This window comes from Zea mays, chromosome 7, assembly GCF_902167145.1.
Source record: "Zea mays cultivar B73 chromosome 7, Zm-B73-REFERENCE-NAM-5.0, whole genome shotgun sequence".
Lineage (NCBI taxonomy): Eukaryota > Viridiplantae > Streptophyta > Magnoliopsida > Poales > Poaceae > Zea > Zea mays.
The window spans coordinates 110,422,948-110,448,723 of NC_050102.1; the positions used below are offsets into that span (position 1 = coordinate 110,422,948).

Consider the following 25,776-nt stretch of genomic DNA (forward strand, 5'->3'; position numbering starts at 1 on the left):
AGACCTCAAATCAATCATTGAGAAGTATGTGGGCTAAGGAAGATACAAAGTGAGTTAAGACTCATACACAATAGCTCTAGACATCTAAGTGATAAAAGAATCACTCAATGATTAGTGTAAATTCTTTATGAAGTGCTTATGTTAGTTGGATCGCTATCATTAGGAATTGCTCTAGGTTTAGGCCTAGTTGTTAGAAATGAGTTTAGCTTACCCTTGACGCTTGCCCACGTCATTGTAATACTTCTATCAGGAGGGCCTATAAGTCTTATGAGATCACACGAACTGTGTTTATGATGTATCTGCCACCATGTATTGGAGAGAACGAGGCCCATAGTGTTTCGTCAATAAAATTGATAGTGGAGACGACAGGAAACATCTAGGAGAGACCACAACTGAAGCAACACTTACGCATGGAGAAGGTCTATGGCTATTCGTGGAGTTAGCTGACCGAGAGTAAAGCCCTCATATGGGAATTCCTTTATGTGAGGTTCCAACGAGGATTAGAAGGAAGATTATACGCTTCTCAATATTTCGGTAAAAATACTAAAGTATTAATTATAATTTGTATCTCTATTGTATTTAAGCTTCTGCATATATATCATGTTATTTTGGTTATGTATTTTACCTTTTTACACAACAAGGATATGTATAATTTCCATTGGTTATAAACTGACAGAAATTAGTGTTCCCTAATGGAAGTTAGCTGATTTGCGTCATCTTAGGTAACTTATGTCAGTTCCCAACCGACGCTTGTTAGGCGATGGAAGTTAGCTAACTTCCATCGACCACAAGCAGCTCATAAAAATTACCTCAGGTCACACTAACTTTTATCGGCTAGGAGTAAGCCAATAGAAATTAGCTAACTTCAACTAACGAAATTTTTTGGAAGATTAACTTTCATCGGCCTCCTACTTGGCGAACAAAAAATAATGGTTTCAACACCTGACAAATAGATATTTTTATTTATTTTACCACATAAACCATATAAAATACATTCATCCATAGCACACATAATGATTCAAGTACCATTTCATTTACCACGGTCGCATTTATCACATGGAATAGAATGTTCAATAGCCACCCTGGGATGATTGGAGTATGGGCTCTACCTCCAGAAGGATCACCAAAGATTGCATTTACAAATGTACTTCCAATATCCATCGATCCCAATTATATAGACCAAAATATGTGATTAGCAACAATTAGACATTGATATGGAAAAACTAAAAGCTTATGAATATAACAAGCACTAAATACTCCTGTTGTCCAGGTGTTGGTATCAATGTAGGTGGAATGATGAGAACATAGACACCAACTATATGATCAAGGCCCAATCAATGATAGAGTCTTAGTCCATAGTGGAGTTGAAGTCCAATTTATTCGTGAGTCTATATGTGGACTGGGCGTCCATTTTAGCGAAGCCCACTCCTGTAGCCCGAACCAAACTCTCGAATAAATTGGACTTCAACTACACTTTGGCTTGATTGGGCCTTGATCATATAGTTGGTGTCTATGTCCTCATCATGGAGTATGATAACTCAGATGCCATTATCCCACTGATTCCTGTGTGAAATGTACAAATAAGGTCAAATGAGCAAACTTAGTTTAAATTGGTCAAGTCTAGATGCAATATACTATATTTTGCTAGTTTGAGTAAATTTTTCTATAATGCATCAAGTAGGAGGACAAATGTCAAAACTTAGTTATAATTTGCCAATTTTAAAATAGTACTATATGTTTCACTAGTTTGAGTAGGTTTTGATATAATTTATCTAGCAAGAGGCCAATTGAGCAAACTTAGTTTGCTCAAACTATGTTTAAACTTCATTAAGCAAGAATACTATGTTTGAATAGTTTGAGTGGATTTTGCTAGAATCAATGTACATAGAATGCATGGCTTACTTGAACCCTAAAGTCTGTGTAGATGGACTATGGTAAATCTAAGGCCCTTATTTCATCGACCCCTATTAAAATATACAAATGAGGCCAAATGATCAAACTTAGTTTGACTTTGTCAAGTTTAGAGGAAGTGTATTATATTTTTCTAGTTTGAGTAAGTTTTGCTAGAATGCATCAAGTAGGAGGACAAATGGCAAAACTTAGTTACAATTGGCTAAATGTAAAAACCAATGCTCTGTATTTCACTAGTTTGAATAGATTTTGCTAGAATTTATACAAATAGACTCAAGCCTAGCTACAGGAGCAAAAGTCTCTTTAAAATCCGAACCTGCGACTTGAGCATAACCTTTTTCTACAAGTATTTCTTTGTTTCTTGTCACCACTCCATACTCGTCTTGTTTGTTGTGAAACACCCACTTGGTGCCCACAATGTTTTGCTTTGGATGTGGTACCAAACTCCATACTTCATTTCTCTTGAAATTGTTGAGCTCCTCTTGCATGGTTAACACCTAGTCCGGATCCTACAAGGCTTCTTCTACCCTGAAAGGCTCAATAGAAGAAACAAAAGAGTAGTGCTCACAAATATTTGCAATACGTGAACAAGTAGTTACTCCATTGTTAATGTCACCAAGAATTTTATCCACCGGATGATCTCTTTGAATGATGGTGCGGACTTGTGTTGGAGGTTCCTATGGTACTCCTTCCTCCTCCCTTCCTTCTTGTTCTTGTGCTCCCCTTGATCCAAGCCATCATCTTGATGTACTTGTTCCTCATCTTGAGTAAGGGGCTGCACCATTGTTGAGGAAGAAGATTGATGTTGCACTTGTTCCTATGGCCACACATCTCCTATAGCCATAGTCCTCATTGCGGTCGTTGGAACCTCATGTTCATCTATGTTATCAAGATCAACTTGATCTCTTTGAGAGCCATTAGTCTCATCAAATACAACGTCACTAGAGACTTCAACTAAACCCGAAGATTTGTTAAAGACTCTTAATGCATTTGTATTTGGGTCATGACCAAGTAAAAACCCTTCAACGGCTTTGGGAGCAAATTTTGAATGTCTACCTTTCTTTACCAAGATGTAGCATTTGCTCTCAATTACATGAAAGTAGGAAACATTGGGTTTGTTACTGGTGAGTAGCTCATATGTCGTCTTCTTGAGGAGGCTATGAAGATAGAGACGATTTATGGCATGGCAAGTCGTATTTACGACTTCTGACCAAAACCGCTATGGCGTCTTGTATTCTCCCAGCATCGTCCTCACCATGTCAATGAGCGTCCTATTCTTCCTCTCCACTGCACCATTTTGTTGTGGCGTGTAGGGAGCGGAGAACTCATGTTTGATGCCTTCCTCCTCAAGATATTCTTCCACTTGATGATTCTTGAACTCAGATCCATTGTCGCTCCTTATCTTTTTACTCTTAAATCAAACACATTTTGAGCCCATCTTAGGAAGCGCTTGAGAGTTTCTTGGGGTTAAGATTTATCCTGTAAAAAGAATACCTAAGTGAAGCGGGAATAGTCATCAACAATTACTATATCATACTTACTTCCACCGATGTTAAGGTAAGCAACAGGCCCAAAGAGATCCATATGAAGAAGCTCCAATGGTCATGATGTCGTCATCACATCTTGCTTGGATAACTTGTTCCCACTTGTTTACCTGCTTGACACGCTGCACAAGGTATGTCTTTCTCAAAGTAGACATTGGTTAGTCCTAACACATGTTCTCCCTTTAGAAGTTTATGAAGGTTCTTCATTCCAACTTGTGCTAGACAGTGATGCCAAAGCCAACCGATGTTGGTCTTAGCAAGTAAACATTCATCTAGATCGATATTTTCTTTAGTAAAATCTACTAAATAAATTTGTCGTCAGATACACCTTTAAATGCTAATGAACCATCACTTCTTCTAATGACAGTCACATCAACATTTGTTAACAAACAATTATAACCCATGTGACATAACTGACTAACGGAAAGCAGATTATATCCAAGCGATTCTACCAAAAAGACATTAGAAATTGAATGCTCGGTAGTAATCGCTATTTTACCTATCCCCTTTACCTTGCCTTGATTCCCATCTCGAAATATGATCGTGTCATGAGAATCCTTGTTCTTGACGTAGGAGGTGAACATGTTCTTCTCCCCCGTCATGTGGTTTATGCATCTGCTATCAATGATCCAGCTTGAGCTCCTGGATGCATAAACCTACAAGGTATTTTGGCTTGGGATATAAGTCCCCAACTTATGTTGGGTCCTGTCAGGTTAGTTACATAAGTTTTTGGAACCCAAATGCAAGGCTTGCCTTTATTGCATTTTGGTCCCACATTTGTGCAACAATTCTATCATTCTTACAATGAATTACATATGATGCGTCAAAAGTGTGAAATAGAATGGAAGGTCCATTAGATGCATTCATATCCTTAGGTGCATGAGAAACAGCATGAGGAGCATGGCGCCTAGTTCTACTCCTATTAAAATTATTCTAGATGAAGCAATCATAGTGCAAGTAGTAAAATTATCATTGCAAGTAACATGATAAGCATTATGAGAAGCATTCTTAACATGAGAATACAAATAAGCATGGTTTTTCTTTTCAGAATGCAAGCTACTAGCCATAGGTGCCTTCCCCTTCTCCTTTGTGAAGTTGAGGGCGCCTTTTGGCTTTTAGTGTTCTTGGTTCCATTTTGGAAACCAAGGCCATCCTTAATGGAGGGATGCCTGCCAATGGTAAAGGTATCCCTAGCAAATTTAACTTTTCTACTTCATTTTTGCAAGTTTTAAGTTGGACATTTAAATGAACAATTTTGTCATGTAATTTTGCAATAGTAAAAGCATGATTACTACAAGCATTAAAATCATGGTATTTGCATTTAGCACAAATTGAAACATGATCAATGGATGAACTAGCAACACTTAGTTTCTCTATTCTAGCATTCAAATCATCATTTAAATTCTTAAGGTTAGTAATAGAGGAATGGGCAAGAAGACAATTCAAAAGCAAGCATTTCATTCTTCTTGATTTCTAAAGCAAGAGATTTTTCTACTTCTACTACTTTATCATGTTCCTCGTAAAGTAGATCCTCTTGTTTTTCTAGCAATCTATCTTTTTCATTAATAACATCAATTAATTTGTTAATTTTATCTACCTTAGATCTATCTAAGCCCCTAAAAATATTGCTATAGTCTACGTCGTCATCATCATCACATTCCTCATCACTAGAAGAGGTATACTTAGGGGTATCGTAGTTATGTACTTTATTCTCTTTTGCCATGAGGCAAGTGTGATGCTCGTTGGGGAAGAGAGAGGATTTATCGAAGGCAGAGGCAGCAAGTCCTTCATCGTCGGAGTCGGGTGATGAGCAGTCCGAGTCCCATTCTTTGTCGATGTGCACCTCGCCCTTCGTCTTCCTATAGAATTTCTTCTTCTCCTTCTTCCCTTTCTTATCTTGTACCTGGTCATTCTCATTATCGGGACATTGAGCAATAAAATTACCAGTCTTATCGCACTTGAAGCATGAACGCTTTCCCCATGATTTGTTCTTGGTGGGGTAGTCCTTGCATCCCTTCAATGCAGTCTTGAAGCGCTTTATTACAAGCGCCATTTCCTCCTCATTAAGTCCAACCACATCCACTTGCACCACCTTGTTTTGGAGAGTCACCATGCTGGTCGTTGCTTTGAGTGCAACGGGTCGCGGCTCGTAATGAGTAAGAGGTTTGTTGGTGATGTCATCGACATACCTTGCTTCTTTTACCATCATGCGCCCATTTAGAAATTTACCAAGAATTTCCTCGAGCAACATTTTGGTGTACCTAGGGTTTTCACGAATAAGATTAACAAGATGGGGATCAATTACAATGAAAGACCTTAACATGAGGCGCACGACATCGTGATTAGTCCATCTTATGCTTCCATAGCTTTGTATCTTGTTCACTAGGGTCTTGAGCCAATTGTACATTTCAGTTGGCTCCTCTCCCCTTTTCATGGCGAATCTCCCCAGCTTGCCTTCCACCAACTCCATCTTGGTGATCATCGTAGCATCATTTCCCTTATGAGAGATCTTGAGGGTGTCCCATATTTGCTTGGCGTTGTCCAAGCCACTAACTTTGTTGTAATCATCCCTGCATGGAGATGCTAACAGAACAGTAGTAGCCTGAGCATTTTTATGGATTTGCTCCTTAATAAATATGGCATTATCATTACTATCAAAATGCATTCTATTTTCTACCACTTCCCAAATACTAGGATGAAGAGAAAATAAATTACTACACATTTTATGACTCCAAAAAGAATAATATTACCCATCAAAATGAGGGGGCTTTCCAAGTGGAATGGATAATAAATGAGCAATGGAGTTGTATGGAATACAAGAATAATCAAAAGAATAATTTTGATTAACCGTCTTTTTATTTGTAGAGGAATCGTCGTCGTCGTCGTCCTTTAGTGAAGATGAGGAGGCGTCGCTGTCGTAGTAGATAATCTTCATGATGCGCCTCTTCTTATTCCCGTCCTTCCTCTTGTTGTTTGAGTCTGAGTCAGTGGGCTTATCACCTTTTGGCTCGTCAATGTTGAGGGTCTCCTTCTCCTTGTCATTGATCACAATTTCTCTTGCCCTTAGGATCCATCTCTTTGGGCGGTTAGTCCCTTGGTGAAGAGAATGACTTTAATACCAATTGAGAGCACCTAGAGGGGTGAATAGGTGATCCTACAATAAATCAACTCTAAACAAGACAAACTTGGGTTATAACGAGTGTTAGTGAAAGCTAAAACCAAGTTGTTATGAGTAGAGATGGAGAGAGAGAGAACTCTTCACTTGATTTCTCATTTTAAATGTGTATCAAACTTAAGAGCAATAACACAAGTGAATATAAGAACTCAAGAAGTCAACAATCAAAGTAAATGCACAAGAGACACGACGATTTTATCTCGTGGTTCGGCCAATGCCTACTCCACATTGTGGTGACCTCATTCGGTCAAGGGTTGCACTCAACCCCTCTCAAGTGATCCAAAGAACAAACTTGAGTACCACAATTTTCTTCCTTATATCACATCCCCTTTGTGAGGAATCTCCACAAGTTGGAGTCTCTCACACCTTACACAAATGATCTTAATAAAAGCACAATAGTAAAGGGGGAGTAGCAATACACACAAGAACTCAATTCGCAGCAACAACAAGCACACGAGTCAAGAAAATAGCGCAAGAATCAAAACGTTAGAGTCACAGCTCAAGAACACGCTCAATTCCATATCTAATGAAACAACAGCGTGGTCGCAGAATCTTGGAGTTATAGTATGCTCAAAGTATGCTTGTGTTACAGATCCATGCGCCTAGGGGGTCCTTTTATAGCTCCAAGGGACCAAGGAGTCATTTGATCTTCATTTGGAAGACCCTGGTTGCCTTCTGTCCGCGGGTGCATCGAACAATGAACATTATACGATTCCTTTCCATACCAGCCACACTGATTGTTGAGTTAGATGTTGGATCCTTCGGTCGCATGGCACACCGGATAGTCTAGTGGCGCACCGGATAATCTGGTGCGGCATGTTGACCGCCACGTGGCCACCGTTGATTGCGTGCCGACCGTTGGCATAGGCGAGAGTCGTTGGCCGCCTGGCTCACCGAACAGTCTGATGAATTATAGCCAGCGCGCCTAGCCAATTTCCTGAGAGTGGCAAGTTTGGCCACTATGTGTTCTGTCACACCGGACACTGTCTGGTCCTACCTAGACTAGCCCAATTTCGGTCAAACTTCTTTTCTCCAATTTTGCTCGACTTGAGGAGTTTCCCAGCACTTAGACGAACATAGTTAGTAACTAAAACAATTGACTAAGTGCTAGATTTGTACCTTTGTTCCTCCATTTCAATAGGATTTGCAATGTGCTCCATCTCAAGCCCAAAATGCGCTTTCTATGATCATACTCGTAGTAGGCAAGTTAGTTCAAAGTGATGTGTTGGGCACTTAATCACCAAGACACTTAGAAACGGCCCAAGGGCACATTTCCCTTTCAATAAGTCTATGCATGTGGAGTATGGTAAATCTAAGACCCTTTTTTCATCAATCCTAGTGTAAAATGTACAAATGAGGCCAAATGATAAAACTTAGTTTGAATTAGTCAAGTTTAGAAGAAGTGTATTATATTTTGCTAGTTTGAGTAAGCTTTGCTAGAATGCATCAAGTAGGAGGACAAATGGCTACTCAACATGGCGATAGAACTCAAAGTATGCTTCTTCCCAGTTGTCTTTAAATTAAACTCTAACATATTGTCACACCCGGGTTTTAGGGGCACCAAGACCCGGGCGCGAACATAATCACCAGGTGTGCTGGGACCAAGTCTCACACATATGATGAATCATGGCACAGGATCGAATGTCACATCTTTACTATATAATCGGAGTTTTATACAAAATAAATAAATAAATACATTATATGGAGACAACGGTCCAGCAACCCAAAGTTGACTGGGAGACGACGGCCTAGACCTCTCACGAACACAGCACATCATCCTCCATGCGCCTCATCCTGCGGTACCTGTTCTTGACCTGTGGGGGTGTGAGACAGCAAGAGTGAGCTCACATACGTTCATCGCTCAACAAGTTGTGGGGAATCATGTGCATGAACTCGCCAAAGGTGGGAGCTCATGTGAAGTGTAAGGCTTACCAAAGAGGATGGTTAGAGCTGAGCATTGCTTTTAAAGTTGGTCAAAATTTTATTAGCAATTACTAAGTATAAGTAAATACCAACCCAATTAAGTAGTAGAACAAAAGTAACAACATCACCTGCGATGCAATGCATATGACAAATTGAATTTAAGTTTCATAATTTAATCATCAGAGAGTCCTGAGCTGCTCATGACCGTGAGCTCGGCTAGTATACCAGTTTTACACTCTGCAGAGGTGGTACCCTTTACCCACAAGTCATGTTACACATCTGCCAAGGGATCGCGACTTCCCATACACCTCTACCGAGGAGGCGAGGCAGGGTAACACTACGAGGCCTTTACAAAGTTCCACTAGCTTCAGAAAACCCGCTACAGTTTATAGGAAGCTCCAATGCAGGGTTCTTGCCTGACCGCCATCGCAGCAAAATCAACCAAGGACCTCCCTACACTGACCACTCCCCTACTGCCCTTGCCCCTTTCGGGTAAGGTAGTCCTCCACTAGCTTTCCTAATTAATCAGCCAAGGGCGTCCATAAACCCTTGTGGTGGCACGTGTTTCTCAAGTTAAACTCTATGTTCCAATTAACATTAATGATCTTGACATGAACATAAATAGAATAACAAAATAACTAGAACATAGATATGATAAATAATTATCCCAAATCCATGTAAAGCAATAGCAAACTACCCAAGTGATTCAGGGGTAAACAAGGTAATGAGATAAACAATCTAGGGTAACCTATTGGGTCCCATCAAAATTAACCTATGCATGAATAAATGATATTAAAGAACATTATTGGGTAAAAAGTGGTCAAGGGCACAACTTGCCTGGCACTTGAGATTCCAGTTACCAGAGTGATTCTTCAAATCCTCGTGACCTCACTGCTAGTCGTAGCAATACAAGCAGACATGGTATAGACAAAATTAACATCACACCAAACATAAGTACAAACTGGATAATAATAATCTACGCGTTGCTACGAGATCGTGGAAACGAGAATCACTAAAATCGGAGTTACGATTAAGGAGTTATGATTTTATAGATAATTTATGTGATTAAAATGTTAAACTATATTATAAATTGGTTAATATAAATCATATACGAGGTTATTATATAAATAATTATCTCCAATTTAGTCTAAGTTATAAATTGACCACAAATTATATTCTAGTAGATTATAATGATAAGCAGTTTAACTAGACTAACCAACATAAATTAACTAAAGATCTACTTAGAAAAGAATGGGACATGGTATAATAAATGTTGTTACTGCGTAGTAAATACTTGTACGAGACTAACGCAACTTGAATGGATCAAATCGGAGTTATAGATTTTAAGTTACGAATTTCTAAAGATTCTATGTGTTTTGTACAAGATTAAATAGGCTGTAAAATTTAATGTGAATTTTAAGTCAAAACAAAGGTACTATGTGATAAACAATAATATTATAGAATTATAGAAACTGGAATGGGTAAATTTGGACTTCATATGAATTTTATAGGAATTAAATAAATTCTAGCATTTATTTTCACATTAAAAAATCATTTTCTAATCACTTTTACTGAATTTTATAATTCTCTGGACTGGGCACAAGATAACCAGAGACCACAGGGGTTATTCTACAAAAGTTTCCAAGACTCTAATCTCCCTGCCGATGGACTGCGGGTTCATTACCTAAAATCCTGAGGGTTCTTATGTGAAATGCGACGGTGAAGGGGTATCGCGGATTCTAAACCATCCGATCTAAACCAAGGGCCCAGATTAAATAGATCTCACCCGAATCGGTAAGGCATAGCAGTCGCCGGATCTAATTTCAACCGTCGAGATTTAATAAACCGGGATCACCCTGCGTCCGCACGATCGCGATCCAACGACTGTCACTTGCACTACTCTCCGTCTAATCACGACCGATCATCACGACATCCACGATCCCGACACCTTCTTCCTCAATTCAATCCTAGCCACGGCGGCGGAGAAGCCACCCGGCGGTGCGCCCACCGGCAACATGGCCGACCGACCCCCATAGCCCTAACCCGAGCGCTAAATGGTGCAAACGGAAGAGGAAGGGATGCCGAACCAAATGGGAGCGATTTTACCGTGAATCGTGTAGAAGGACTCGCCGCCCACGGAGACATGCGGGTTCACGGCGGCAAATCGGACACCGGCGACGAATTCCCACGACCCTAGTTGACCGCCTTGCCCGAGGAGTCGTCCAACACCCGCAGCAAGAGACGGCGATCACCCAGCACGGTCTGGCGCTCCAATTCCCGACGATGGCAGAGAATCGCGCACGGTCCTCCAGTTGCCGCCGCAAGAATTCCCCACGCGCGAGCCCTCAGTTCAGGGTATTCTACCGGGATGAAGATGGCAAGGGGGGGTAGTGGCTCCTATTTATATGCTCGAGCGGCGAAGTCCGAGATAGGAAATAGGGGGAAAGGGGTTGAGGTAGAGGCGAGATTCGCGGGCGGGAGCTCGGTGAAGTCTGTTGGGGAGATGATCCTGACGAGGCGGCCCCATTTGCCAGAGACTGCGAGCGCCTGCCGGCCCGGACCCGCCAGTCGGTGACCCACACCGCGACGCGCGCGCGGGTGCAAGAGCAGTGGGCTGCGCGGATGGGAAGTTGACTGGGCCGAGAAGTGTGGTGGCCGGCCCACTTTGGCTTGGTTCATTTTATTCTTTTCTTTTTACCCTCTATTTTCTTTTCTATATTTCCAAGTTCAATTTGAATTCAAACATGTGCTAAATTTATTCTTAATTATATTGTAAAATTAAGAGGTATCAACTCTGAAAATATAGTTTCTCTTTGTACTATATACTCTCCTTTTCTTCTCTTTTCTTCCCCTTTCCTTTAATTCTCCACCTCATTATCAATATTATATTTTTCATTCATTTTATTGTGATTGTATTAAATGCACAAACAAAACTCCAACAAGATGCACTTTCTTTTATTTTAGTATCATTGGTTTAATTTAATCATCCTTGATTCTATGTATGCTCTTTTAATGATGCAAATGAGGCACATCAAATAAGGAAATCACTATATATTCCTTGTATACAATTTTGAGTATTACAAATCCTACCCCCCTTAAAAATAATCTCGACCTCGAGATTTGTAAGAAAAGGAATACACAAGGATTGGTTTGTAACTCGGCTTTTAGTCTATAATTGGTTCAAAAATTCAGGGTCACAAATTTTTTTTATAGTTAATAGTGGTGATTTGCATAGCATAGGTATCAAGCCACATATTATGTAGGATATAAGAAATGGATATGTTAGGGCAAGAATAGCTTGGGGTAAGAAAGTTTACGGTGAGAAAGAACTCCTTGTTGGGTGGTAATGCATCTGAAGGTTGAGTTTGACTTCTCTCCTTCCTTGACGAGGTTGATCTTCTTTGGCCTTCACCCTTAGAGTTGTCATCCGTGTTAAGGACATATGGTTAAGATAGTTGTCGGTGGTTGGGACGGGTAGGCCCAACAAGGTTTACTTTGCTTTTGGGATAAATTGGTTGGGCAACCTATAACATAGGCTAGGTTGTGGTGGTTCCACAAATGAGTTGGTCTAAGACACCAATTTAGGTTTAGCACCCATTTATAGGAATATGATCTAATCTATGTTACCAGTATTAACTAACTTGTTTAAGTAACTTACATTAGATTAGCTCAACTTAAGGCAAGACTTTGTTAGGTTAGATTAACATATCACATTAGATCAGATCTAGAATAAATTGATATGACTATTTTAGACTAGATAAGATCTAAATAAATTTTAGATTATCTCATGGTTGTTATTCTAGAGTGGGATAAATATTCTAATTAGGGCAAGATGAATCCATAAGGATAAGGTAGAATCTTTTGAGGTCAGTTAGATCTATTAGGATGAGATAAAATCTTTTCAAGATAAGATGAGTCTACTAAGGTAATAGAGTATCTTTTAAGATAAGATGGATCTATGAGTGTAGGATAGAATCTTTTAAGATGAGATGGATATTATTATGCTAGATATTTTAATGAGGGATAACCTAGTTTATCTAGTTATTTTTATAAGCATTTTTTTTCTTTCCCTATATGTATATGCAGATGTAATTGTGGACATTACTCCACAACCCATCACACTCAATCAAAGATCCAAATTAGACAAGTATTATAAGAACAAACATTCAAGTTCATAGAGATTAAAAAAATATTTTTGTTTTTGTTTCTAAGATTAGGTCTCCTATTCCTAAAGGTCACTTTAGGCACAGGATTTCAAAGTGTGAAACCCACATTTGTCGTTTAGAAAAAAAGATAAGAATAATCAGAGTAAAGCAGAAATAGATGAGAAAAGATTAAGAAAAGTTTAGAAAGAATCAGAGTAGTAAAGGTAAGTAGACAATGGTTGTCCAATTCTATCTAGGTTTCGTCCTACAGTCAACATTCCTCTGATACCACTTCTGTCACACCCGGGTTTTAGGGGCACCAAGACCCGGGCGCGAACATAATCACCAGGTGTGATGGGACCAAGTCTCACACATATGATGAATCATGGCACAGGATCGAATGTCACATCTTTACTATATAATCGGAGTTTTGTACAAAATAAATAAATAAATACATTATATGGAGACAACGGTCCAGCAACCCAAAGTTGACTGGGAGACGACGGCCTAGACCTCTCACGAACACAGCACATCATCCTCCATGTGCCTCATCTTGCGGTACCTGTTCTTAACCTGTGGGGGGTGTGAGACAGCAAGAGTGAGCTCACATACGTTCATCGCTCAACAAGTTGTGGGGAATAATGTGCATGAACTCGCCAAAGGTGGGAGCTCATGTGAAGTGTAAGGCTTACCAAAGAGGATGGTTAGAGCTGAGCATTGCTTTTAAAGTTGGTCAAAATTTTATTAGCAATTACTAAGTATAAGTAAATATCAACCCAATTAAGTAGTAGAACAAAAGTAACAACATCACCTGCGATGCAATGCATATGACAAATTGAATTTAAGTTTCATAATTTAATCATCAGAGAGTCCTGAGCTGCTCATGACCGTGAGCTCGGCTAGTATACCAGTTTTACACTCTGCAGAGGTGGTACCCTTTACCCACAAGTCATGTTACACATCTGCCAAGGGATCGCGACTTCCCATACACCTCTACCGAGGAGGCGAGGTAGGGTAACACTACGAGGCCTTTACAAAGTTCCACTAGCTTCAGAAAACCCGCTACAGTTTATAGGAAGCTACAATGCAGGGTTCTTGCCTGACCGCCATCGCAGCAAAATCAACCAAGGACCTCCCTACACTGACCACTCCCCTACTGCCCTTGCCCCTTTCGGGTAAGGTAGTCCTCCACTAGCTTTCCTAATTAATCAGCCAAGGGCGTCCATAAACCCTTGTGGTGGCACGTGTTTCTCAAGTTAAGCTCTATGTTCCAATTAACATTAATGATCTTGACATGAACATAAATAGAATAATAAAATAACTAGAACATAGATATGATAAATAATTATCCCAAATCCATGTAAAGCAATAGCAAACTACCCAAGTGATTCAGGGGTAAACAAGGTAATGAGATAAACAATCTAGGGTAACCTATTGTGTCCCATCAAAATTAACCTATGCATGAATAAATGATATTAAAAAACATTATTGGGTAAAAAGTGGTCAAGGGCACAACTTGCCTGGCACTTGAGATTCCAGTTACCAGAGTGATTCTTCAAATCCTCGTGACCTCACTGCTAGTCGTAGCAATACAAGCAGACATGGTATAGACAAAATTATCATCACACCAAACATAAGTACAAACTGAATAATAATAATCTACGCGTTGCTACGAGATCGTGGAAACGAGAATCACTAAAATCGGAGTTACGATTAAGGAGTTATGATTTTATAGATAATTTATGTCATTAAAATGTTAAACTATATTATAAATTGGTTAATATAAATCATATACGAGGTTATTATATAAATAATTATCTCCAATTTAGTCTAAGTTATAAATTGACCACAAATTATATTCTAGTAGATTATAATGATAAGCAGTTTAACTAGACTAACCAACATAAATTAACTAAAGATCTACTTAGAAAAGAATGGGACATGGTATAATAAATGTTGTTACTGCGTAGTAAATACTTGTACGAGACTAACGCAACTTGAATGGATCAAATCAGAGTTATAGATTTTAAGTTACGAATTTCTAAAGATTCGATGTGTTTTGTACAAGATTAAATAGGATGTAAAATTTAATGTAAATTTTATGTCAAAACAAATGTACTATGTGATAAACGATAATATTATAGAATTATAGAAACTGGAATGGGTAAATTTGGACTTCATATGAATTTTATAGGAATTAAACAAATTCTAGCATTTATTTTCACATTAAAAAATCATTTTCTAATCACTTTTATTGAATTTTATAATTCTCTGGACAGGGCACAAGATAACCAGAGACCACAGGGGTTATTCTACAAAAGTTTCCGAGATTCTAATCTCCCTGCCGATGGACTGCGGGTTCATTACCTAAAATCCCGAGGGTTGTTATGTGAAATGCGACGGTGAAGGGGTATCGCAGATTCTAAACCATCCGATCTAAACCAAGGGCCCAGATTAAATAGATCTCACCCGAATCGGTAAGGCATAGCAGTCGTCGGATCTAATTTCAACCGTCGAGATTTAATAAACCGGGATCACCCTGCGTCCGCACGATCGCGATCCAACGACTGTCACTTGCACTACTCTCCGTCTAATCACGACCGATCATCACGACATCCACGGTCCCGACACCTTCTTCCTCAATTCAATCCTAGCCACGGCGGTGGAGAAGACACCCGGCGGTGCGCCCACCGGCAACATGGCCGACCGACCCCCATAGCCCTAACCCGAGCGCTAAATGGTGCAAACGGAAGAGGAAGGGATGTCGAACCAAATGGGAGCGATTTTACAGTGAATCGTGTAGCAGGACTCGCCGCCCACGGAGACATGCGGGTTCACGGTGGCAATCGGACACCGGCGACGAATTCCCACGACCCTAGTTGACCGCCTTGCCCGAGGAGTTGTCCAACACCCGCAGCAAGAGACAGCGATCACCCAGCACGGTCTGGCGCTCCAATTCCCGACGATGGCAGAGAATCGCGCACGGTCCTCCAGTTGCCGCCGCAAGAATTCCCCACGCGCGAGCCCTCAGTTCAGGGTATTCTACCGGGATGAAGATGGCAAGGTGGGGTAGCGGCTCCTATTTATATGCTCGAGCGGCGAAGTCCGAGATAGGAAATCGGGGGAAAGGGGTTGAGGTAGAGGCGAGATTCGCGGGCGGGAGCTCGGTGAAGTCTGTTGGGGAGATGATCCTGACGAGGCGGCCCAATTTGCGAGTGCGAGCGCCTGCCGGCCCGGACCCGCCAGTCGGTGACCCACACCGCGACGCGCGCGCGCGTGTGCAAGAGCAGTGGGCTGCGCGGATGGGAAGTTGACTGGGCCGAGAAGTGTGGCGGCCGGCCCACTTTGGCTTGGTTCATTTTATTCTTTTCTTTTTACCCTCTATTTTATTTTCTATATTTCCAAGTTCAATTTGAATTCAAACTTGTGCTAAATTTATTCTTAATTATATTGTAAAATTAAGAGGTATCAACTCTGAAAATATAGTTTCTCTTTGTATTATATACTCTCCTTTTCTTCTCTTTTCTTCCCGTTTCCTTTAATTCTCCACCTCATTATCAATATTATATTTTTCATTCATTTTATTGCGATTGTATTAAATGCACAAACAAAACTCCAACAAGATGCACTTTCTTTTATTTTAGTATCATTGGTTTAATTTAATCATCCTTGATTCTATGTATGCTCTTTTCATGATGCAAATGAGGCACATCAAATAAGGAAATCACTATATATTCCTTGTATACAATTTTGAGTATTACACATATAATAGGCATGCAAGGTGGAGTGAAAACATTGAAAATGCGCATAGCAATGACCATAACATTCTATATCTAGTGGTGTTGCTTCTCAATCAAGTACACATGTGACAATCCACGCCTCTTGTCCATTGGTCACCCTTCAACTCGTGAAACATTATAGGAAGCAATCTTTATATGATTATGTGGTAATCATGACTCTTCAAGCTAGTTATCTTCCTAGTATTTAAACTCAAGATTCTTCTATAGGCAACACCATAGCTATTAAGAAATTTCAACTTTTTCATCCACGCCATCACTTCTTTCTTCAATCTAGGCTTTAGGAAAAAAGGAGCACATGTCTTCCTACCATCTTCCTTCAGCTCAAGCGTTGACCAATGATAAAGTAGTGTTAAGTCTCGGCTGACTTTTAGATTGTTCTTAGTACTATCTTGGAAATCCATACACGTGCCTATGATGCTTTCACTAACGTTATGTTTCTACTTACTAATGAAGTTCATACATGTCTGTCATGTTGATGGTGTGACTCGTCGTGGTACGACCACACCTTGTAGCTTGGTATGAAATCATAGGTGCAAAGGTGCAATGTCATAATTCTTTTGTTCTTGCATTTATAGTTGTGACAATTTGTACATAGGCCTAACACATTACCTATTGTGATTGCTGACAAACTGAAGGCACGATCAATAAATTTTTGAGCCTTCACCGTCGACTCATGAGAATGAGCCCCACTCTTATTCCAAGCATCATATATCCATCAGTGATTGTTGGGTACCTGGGAATAGGGTACCCAAAGAAGGCCCCAAGGTCTCCCAAAAACGGCCTGCCCGCCAAGCAGTTCAGTGGGAAGGCCCAAAAGGCCACTCGGGGACAGCCCACCAATTCGACCCTCCCACCGAAGGAAAATCCGTCAGCGAGGCGGGGCTGCCGACCAACCTGGTCATCGAGCAACCCAGCGAGGCGAGGTTGCCGACCAACCTACTCACCAAGCAACCCAGCGAGGCAAGGCTACCAACCAACCGGTCCTTCGAGCAACCTAGCACGACGACAACCGACTCCTAGGAAGAGCCGACCTAGTACTATCAAGCCAGGCCGACACGATGGCACATCAACGAGCCATGCTCGGACTATGGAAGCAGTGCCGAGGGGTCTCTGTTAGGCACGACATCAGACACGTATCCCTGTTGACCAGTGGGACTAGACAACCCCTACCGTAGAAACCTCGGCATCGGGGTCTCTACAGTGACCCATACATCGGAGGGGACAGGTCAATACGTTGTAACAAACGTGTGTCCGCGCATGATGAAAGATGACGCTGGGGGATGACAGAAGATGAAGTTTTACTAAAGATATCCCTAAACCACTCATTGAGCTGACTCGATAGAACCTGCCAAGCACCGCCACGTCTAAATCGGAGTAGCTACAGGAAGACGGACAGGACACAATAATATACCAGAGGTACGACGTCACATGTCTCGGCACACGACTCCATAGAGGCTATGAGGCCCAGAAGCATGCCTCAACAGACGAGACCACAAGGGCTATGAGGCCCAAAGCATGAGGCCTCCACCCTAGTAGAATACTAGTCCTCGTTGTAACGTTTACCCTTGGACTATAAAAGGGCAAGACAATCCCCATCCAAACATCATCCCATATATCTACAACTTCACACAAGCACCCAGTTGTAACACGTTCCAAGCAATACCATGATCAGTACTGCACTAGATTAGGGCTCCAGCCAAAACCAGTATAACCAACTCGCCTAAGATCCACCCTCTAGTCCGCCGTAGTTCACCATTCTGAGTGAGTCCGCGCTAACACCCATGCCAAACACAAATCTCATGCCAAACACAAATCTTATTGTCTCTGGTTCTAGAAACCACGAAAGTGATCCTCACCCATAATAATGTTATAGCCATAAGCTAGAGTTATTCATACATAACTTTTGTCATCCCTCATGCATAAACTATCAACTATGTTAGATGACCGACAAGAATTAAACATCTATATCCACATAATGTAAAGAGTTGAGAGCATGGGTTACCTTGTTAATAGAAGAGGCGGGGTGGGGTGGGGCGGCATGGTGGTGGGGACGCGACGGCGTGATGGTGAGAACACGACAACGTGGTAGTCTAAATACGGGTCTCTATCAACATAAGAACAACTTAGAGAAACTTGCTAGGCAAATATCTAAATTGTCATCTTTTGGCACGGTTGACGGAAGTTAATGAATCTCGTACACTAACTTTTGTCGGCCGTGTTAGTAGCCGATGGAAATTTGCTAATTTTGTCAGTTACTAACACGGTCTAGTAATTACAGTTGGTATTTGCATAAGCCGACCAAAATTACCGTTGTGCTAGCGCATAACTCTTTCGCAATAAGAATATCAATACTCAATCAAAATCATAGGTACACATAGGATAACTTAGTTCTTTTACATAAAATTCGACTATAAGATAAATAGAGATCATAAGTTAAAAATAAATTAGATTACCTAATTTATCCCTCAAAGTCCTAATTCAGCATGACCCGACACACCAACAGACACCACAACAGTCCAACTATAAAATCTGCATTGACTCCGTGCCTAGGAGTAGGACAATCCTACTCGGCAGATGAGATCCGATCTTGCAGCTATAGCTAATGCAGTCTGTTACTACAGTACTTCCCATTACGCTGTCTCAGTCACGGTTGTTAATAAATTGCTTAGCATCGTGATCTTGTACCATGTTTCTCGTATCGTGGTCCCGCTAAACTCGTGGCGGATGACGTCCCAGTTTCTTGCACGGCTATTTTTATTCTTTATTTATTTTAGGGCGAATTCATCATCATCTGCACGGCGGCTGCTAGTGTATTTCGTAGTACTACGTACTAGTAGTATATTTTGTAGTACTACGTACTACTAGTGGCCATGGTAGATGCGCGATGGCCAATGAATGTATTTGTACGTCGCATGGACGTAGAGGACCCGAGGCCGAGGTGTACCGAGTACTTGCGTGACAACCTAATACAGCTCGTGCATGAACCGATGTATGCGCTGCGGTAACCCAACGGCATAGTGCAGTGTCTTTTGGATGCATAACAGACACACTCTCTTTTCCTTTAAGCTCGTGCTAACGACACACTCTCTTTTCCTTTAAACTCGTGTTAACGCTATAATCCTGAGAAGAAGCGGACGGTGGCTGCGACGCGAAGGGTTGACGGTGGCGGCACAAGCGTGGAGGAAAGGCAGCAGGACAACGGAGAAGGGAGAAAGGATAAGGAATGAAAGATAATCCAAATATTATTGTCCATTAAATTTAAGAGAGATAGAGTCATCCAGTAATATAAAGATAAACTGTTGTTTTTTATGATGTTAAGTCTAGGTACACTTTTTTGATGAATTTAGTGAATGTGGAAGTAATTTAGTTAGGTGAGTTTAGCAAAGTTTAAACTAGTGAATTATATGATATTACAGAAAAGCACAGTTTTTTCTTCTAAAAATAAATTCCAATGCTAAGTACTGTATTTCCCCTTTTCTTCACATAACCTGTTGTGTGATAATTTCTTCACATATTTTTGCAAGTTCAGAACCTTTGCCATGCACTGCAGGAGATCCTGAGATTTTTAAATGGAAGCAAACGCGCGTACATGCACCCACACCCTTTCACGCCAGATAACATTTTGACCGCTTCGGGCTTGTTCGGTTAGCTCTCAATCCATGTGGATTGAGTGAGATTGGATGGGTTTGAATCCCGAACAAGTCAAAATTCTTAATAATTTTTTTCAATCACATCCAATCCATGTGTATTGGGAATAACCGAACAAGGCCTTAAGTGATTTTGCTGACCTGGGTACCGGACAAGAACTCTCTTCTAAACATGATAGAAAAATAAACATAGCGCATTCGCGTATGGAAAATGAAGGTCAATGAGGCAATAATGATACAGGTTACATTACATCCAGAGGTGATTAAATATAAGGCCTTGTTCGGTTGTTTGGGATTGGAGTCCCGGATTAATTCCTAGCTGGATTACTTCTCTAATTTAGGCCTTGTTCGTTTGTGTCGGATTGCACCCGAAATCGTTTCAGCTAATCAAAGTTTATATAATTTAGAGAAACAATCCGGTTAGGAATCGTTCCGACCCACCAATCCGGCACAAACGAACAAGGCCTTATATAGATTTTGATGAGCTAGAATGAATCCTGGCTTATTCCGGTATAACCGATCAGGCCCTAAATGTCCTTGTCAGGCTTGGAGTTTCACTTAATATGGAAAGCATCTCTGCATACTAAACAAAAAAAATACCATTGTATTACAGGATTTCTCCGTGACAATTGTATTTAAACAGGCTTCCCGTTCAACTTGGGGAAGGGGTCTTGTTTGCTGAGGACAAGGACCTTACTCTTGTGAGCAAAGTACCCTTTTATAAGGTTCTTGTATATAAGGCATGCCATGATGCACTCCACCTGATAGTAGGGTGATAAACTATGTTAGAAATGTTATTGGAAATATAAAATGCAAAACATAACGTAACCTATTGTACACTCAAATCACCTCATCCACATCCATGTCGATTTCAAGCCATTTCAGAGCTTTTACGACAACATCTAGCTTAATCTGATGTGCCTTAGCTGGTTCCTTCTGTCTCTGAATGATGTGGCTGTGAAAGAATAGCAGGGCCAAAATAGTTCAGTCATAAAATACTATAAAGTACGACAATGCCAGGTTCAGTTTTGAGCTCACATTTTCTTAACTAATCTCTGATAGACTTGAAGTTCAAGTTTCTCCAGTACAAGGTAGACGCCAGATTTCAAAAATCTTGCAAAACAAGCTATCAGAGATGGCAAAAGGAATTGGGTTTTTTAAGCACAAGAACAGATCAACTCACTGGTCTTCGTGCCTGTCTAGAGCTTGCCTGAGAAGCCTGAGATCTCCTCTCTTAAGTGCAGTGACAACATCTGCATACTGAAATGTTATATTACCACTTGTGCAAATATTAACTACTAAAAAGAAGGGGAGATCACCATATATGAGTAGCTATAGCATTGTTAAAAACGAGGCATACATGTTCACAAAACCAAATAAAAACCTACAGTGGAAAAGCATATTTGTGACTTAAGACGTTACTTAAGTAACTTGTGAGGCAAAATCCACGCACAGTGTTTTCCAACGCCAAACAGTTGGTTACTTACTCTTTAACCATTATTCAAACTAAATAGCCATTTAAACGGAATAAAACAGCCAATTAAACATAAACAGTGTACCACCGTACAGCATCTAGATGCTGTCCAAAAATGCTTAACAAATGATTAAGCAAACCGTGCTCGCTCATTTTGTGGCTGTAAAAAGCTGAACGGTTCAATTATACAGCATAAATTGCGCGACAGAAGCCTAGAACTTACTCCAGCTTAAGTAAGAAACTAAGTGTGAGTAAAAAATACCTCAAGCAAACTATACCGCTCCAAAAGAGTCCTTTTTGGCAGTACACCTATTGAAAGCTTTACAGGGATAAGGAACTTCAAAATTCTCCTACAAATGAAACAAAAGTTATAGTATAAACACCCAGGTCTGTCAAACCACAAGCCAGAAAACCCCATGCAATAGAAGTACCTCAAATTTGACTCGCTTTGAGGATTGCAATGCATCAAAGCATAAGTTAGCTTCTGATCTGCCTGATCCAGTTAAACAAAATCTGTTGTAAGCAGTTTCGCTGCTTTGTTGTTGAAATCATCGTAGTTTGTAACCATGAATAAATTCACATGTGTGAGAGACAGAGCTTACAACAAGAAAGTTCTCGTTAAACACCTCCAACCGCCCAGTGTAGTACATATAAGTGACCTGTACCATCACAAGCAACAACAAAATGTAAAGGCATGTTTAAGTCTCTGAGAAATAATTCTGTAACCTATGTTCATCTCACCTTGTCTTTCACTGGAAAGTCTTCAAAATCAAAATTCCTTGCAGTTTCGATACTTCTTATGACACTACGGCAAAGGTTTACTGTTCCAAGCTGCATAATTTCATCATCAGCTTCAAGCACTTGTTAACTTAAAACCCAAACCATGAGAACCCAATTACAAAGTTACATATACCAGAACAAAACTTGACAAGGAAAATTATCCTACCCTGAAGTAAATTTTGAATAGCTGGCAGGTAACATAGAGTGCCCCAATACGCTTAGGCCCTTTCACCTGAAACATTGGGCAGAAAATAGCTATCACAACATAAATGATGGAAAAAAGTAAATATCTCTACCTCTACTAATATTAAAGGGAATGAGGTTTATTCTGTCGCTCCTAGAAGCATCCAACTCTCAAGCACTCCACAAACAAAGTCCGAGTCTATCGTCCATCAATCACATGGAAATTGTACACACGTGTGCATCATCATTGAGAATAACCGGAGTCCTCTGCACTCCCTCCTGTCTGACAGCATGTGGGCCCTACATACTCCCAAGGATACAATCACACAACTTTGACATGCTTTGCGTGCAGCATGTGCAGAATATACCTGCGGGCTGCGATGGCTTGACGACCCCATGTGCCTTGAGCTGTTACTGCATGCACCTCTGGGGTTGTACATATGAAGGCACAACAGTGGCATCTACTGCACAGGTGTGCCAGGCCATTACCAGATGCTAAGTTGCTAACAAATGATTGTTGGACATGTGCATTTGGCTGCTTCCTTGAGACAAGCTACAGGTAGTAGTCAGTAATCACTTCTTTATTCTTGCCTAATGGTATACATGTTTTGATCCTGATAGTAGTAAGTCTATTGTCTCTATGTCTGAAAAAAGGACAACTAATATTCAAGCTATATGCTGCCATGACAAAACCAATAGAGAAAATACTTAAAATGGCAATATATAGAAAAACACCAATACTAAGATAGACTAAAGCAAAATAATATCCCAAGGGAAAGCAAAAAAAAACTTAATAAAATCAATATGTTTGCTATATAGAGGGACTAATGCTAGATAAATGAATATCTCTGCTGGATAGGAGGACTTCCTCTTTAAGTAGTAGCTTAATTCATCTGCTACATGGATTGAGCAATGGAAGCACGCTTGCTACACTGTACCCAGGCCAAGCTAACAATCTTTGTCCAAAGAAATTATATTGCAAAAAAAAATGGTTGAGATGTAACAAGCACTTTAGTTGAAGAAAACATATTAAGCTAAGATTCTACAGTTTCTAGCAAAGATTTAGACATGTTGAATCACTTGAATGCAATGGAAACTATAACGGCAGAAATTAAAACTCTGCAAGCTCTACGGATGCAAGGCGGGTTATCTGCGAACCCACAAATAGGCTTAATTTTGTGGGTTATGTGGGTAACCCACAAAATTAAACCTATTTACGGGTTCGCAAACAACCTATCTTGCATCCCTAGCAAGTTCAAACTAAAATAATGTAATTAATATCTTATCATAGCAATGTACGGGAAATCAATTATTTATTTGTAAGTTGGGTTTGTCATGTGATTCTTCACAAATAGATGGTTTTCCTCTACGATTAAAGTGGTTTTTTCATGTACACGATAAAATGAAAAATATTGTACCATGTTTATTACTGGAATAGGGGAATACGAGGATTTCCCCATTCCAATACACTGGCATATTTGCTACAGGCGTATTTGCTACTTGCTAGTGATTCATCAAAGACCAAACTGAAGGAATAACCACAAAAGGTCTAGGAAGATTTCTATGTAAAACAATCACCTCAATGGTGTTCCTCATAATTTAATGAATCGGAAAATGATAAGACACTGCATCAAATGATAGTTTATCTTCTATAGTCCCAACATCAACTATTCAAGCCTAGCTGGTTAGCACAACAACTAACAAATGCAGTTCATAACTGTCCTGGTAATTCATCAAATGCTTAAAAAGACCAAATTCTGATTAAGAAGACTGCACAAATCTTTTGAACGATAACATACCGCTAGTGTACCAAAAACCTTCATCAGAAAAGACCCAGCCGCCTGAAGCTTGTCAGGGTTCTTTCCATTCGTCGCAAGCTCCCTATCTGCCTACATCAAGATAACGAACCAGAATATGTGAGCCGAAATAACAAAAAAAATACAAACCCAGATGGCCAGATCAGACACCTCCGCTCACCTTCTCGGCGATTAGCCTGATCTCGAGCGCCACAGTGTGCATCGCCTCCATCGCCCACGGCGTCTCCCAGTTCCTAAACTCCTGCAGGAACGCGCTGCAACCAAAAATACGTCACATCCTCGAAAACTCCAATAGATTGAACCGAATCGGGAAGATGCGGAACGAACTTGGAGGCCTTCTCGAACGAGGAGTAGGCGTCGGCGAAGCGCTGGATGGAGTGGAAGTGGATGGCTCGGAGCAACGGAACGAGGAGGTCGGCAAGGTCGGGGTAGCGATCTCCAGCGAGGCGCGGGAAGTCCGGGATGGCGGCGAGCGCGTCGGAGAGCGGGGTGGAGGCCGGCGCGGAGGAGACGGAAAGAAGGGAGGCGAGCGCGGCGGCGTCGGAGCAGGAGATGGCGTTGGTCACCCGAGAGAGGTAGTCGCCGATGCGGCGTTGCGCTTCACCCATGCTCAAGTACGCCGCCATCTCCAGGGACAGCGTCACAGCGGCCGCGTTGGGGTTTGGGGTTTCCGAATTCCGCGGCGGGCGGTGGCGGATGGTAGAAGCCGGTGCGCGACCAGTAAAACTGAGCCGGTCCGACCCGACCCGTCCGGCCCGAACAGATTTTATGGAGTGTTTGGTTTGAGGAATAATATAGTCCATCATCTTCTCACTCCTCACTTTTTTGTTTGGTTTGTGGAATGGAGTGAGTTAATTCATCACCACATCATTCCTTATAGTTAGTTGTTTAGTACTAATATGTGGAACGGAGTCATCCCACCAAATTTGAGGAATGGACCCATGATGCACCACTTCATTTTGGATAAAGTGGTTCATCAAACCAAACACCTCATTAGAGTATCTCTTAGGCCCTCGTTCGTTTACGTCGGATTGCACCCGAAATTGTTCCGGCTAATCAAAGTTTATATAAATTAGAGAAGCAATTCGGCTCGGAATCGTTTTGACCCACCAATCCGACACAAACGAACAAGGCCTTATGTGTTTTTATTCATGTGGATTCGAGCAGCTAATAAACGTGAGCAGGTTTGATATACCAAAATCACCTCACAATTTAGAGGTCCTGTTTGTTTCGGCTTCTGGCAGCTTCTGGTCACCAAAAGCTGCTGCGGACTGCCAAACGCTCAGCTTTTCAGCCAGCTTCTATAAAATTCGTTGGGGCAAAAACCATCCAAAATAGAAATAAACACATAATCGGTTGAGTCATTGTAATAGTAGG

At 40.9% G+C, this 25,776-nt stretch overlaps 1 protein-coding gene across 1 annotated transcript; it reads right to left on the reverse strand.

Moving 5' to 3' along the window:
• Nucleotides 1-20,352: 20,352 nt before the first annotated feature.
• Nucleotides 20,353-25,044, reverse strand: LOC100193209 (Enhanced ethylene response protein 5). Its single transcript, NM_001138362.1, has 12 exons — nucleotides 24,727-25,044; nucleotides 24,560-24,653; nucleotides 24,382-24,471; nucleotides 22,566-22,631; nucleotides 22,361-22,450; nucleotides 22,222-22,278; nucleotides 22,051-22,112; nucleotides 21,882-21,969; nucleotides 21,329-21,405; nucleotides 21,184-21,258; nucleotides 20,995-21,100; nucleotides 20,353-20,906 (listed from the first exon to the last, which is right to left on the reverse strand). Exons 1-12 carry the CDS (start codon nucleotides 25,023-25,025, stop codon nucleotides 20,781-20,783), a joined length of 1,230 nt encoding a protein of 409 aa, NP_001131834.1. The 5' UTR covers nucleotides 25,026-25,044; the 3' UTR covers nucleotides 20,353-20,780.
• Nucleotides 25,045-25,776: the final 732 nt, after the last annotated feature.

What these genes read in the sequence shown, in the direction of transcription:
- LOC100193209 (NM_001138362.1), bottom strand. Translation starts at nt 25,025, where the DNA reads ATGGCGGCGTACTTGAGCATGGGTGAAGCGCAACGCCGCATCGGCGAC. An exon ending in CAAAGCGAGTCAAATTTGAG is followed by an intron (nt 21,970 to 22,050) that starts GTACTTCTATTG and finishes TTTCATTTGTAG; the next exon opens with GAGAATTTTGAAGTTCCTTA. An exon ending in CAGAGATTAGTTAAGAAAAT is followed by an intron (nt 21,101 to 21,183) that starts GTGAGCTCAAAA and finishes ATTCTTTCACAG; the next exon opens with CCACATCATTCAGAGACAGA.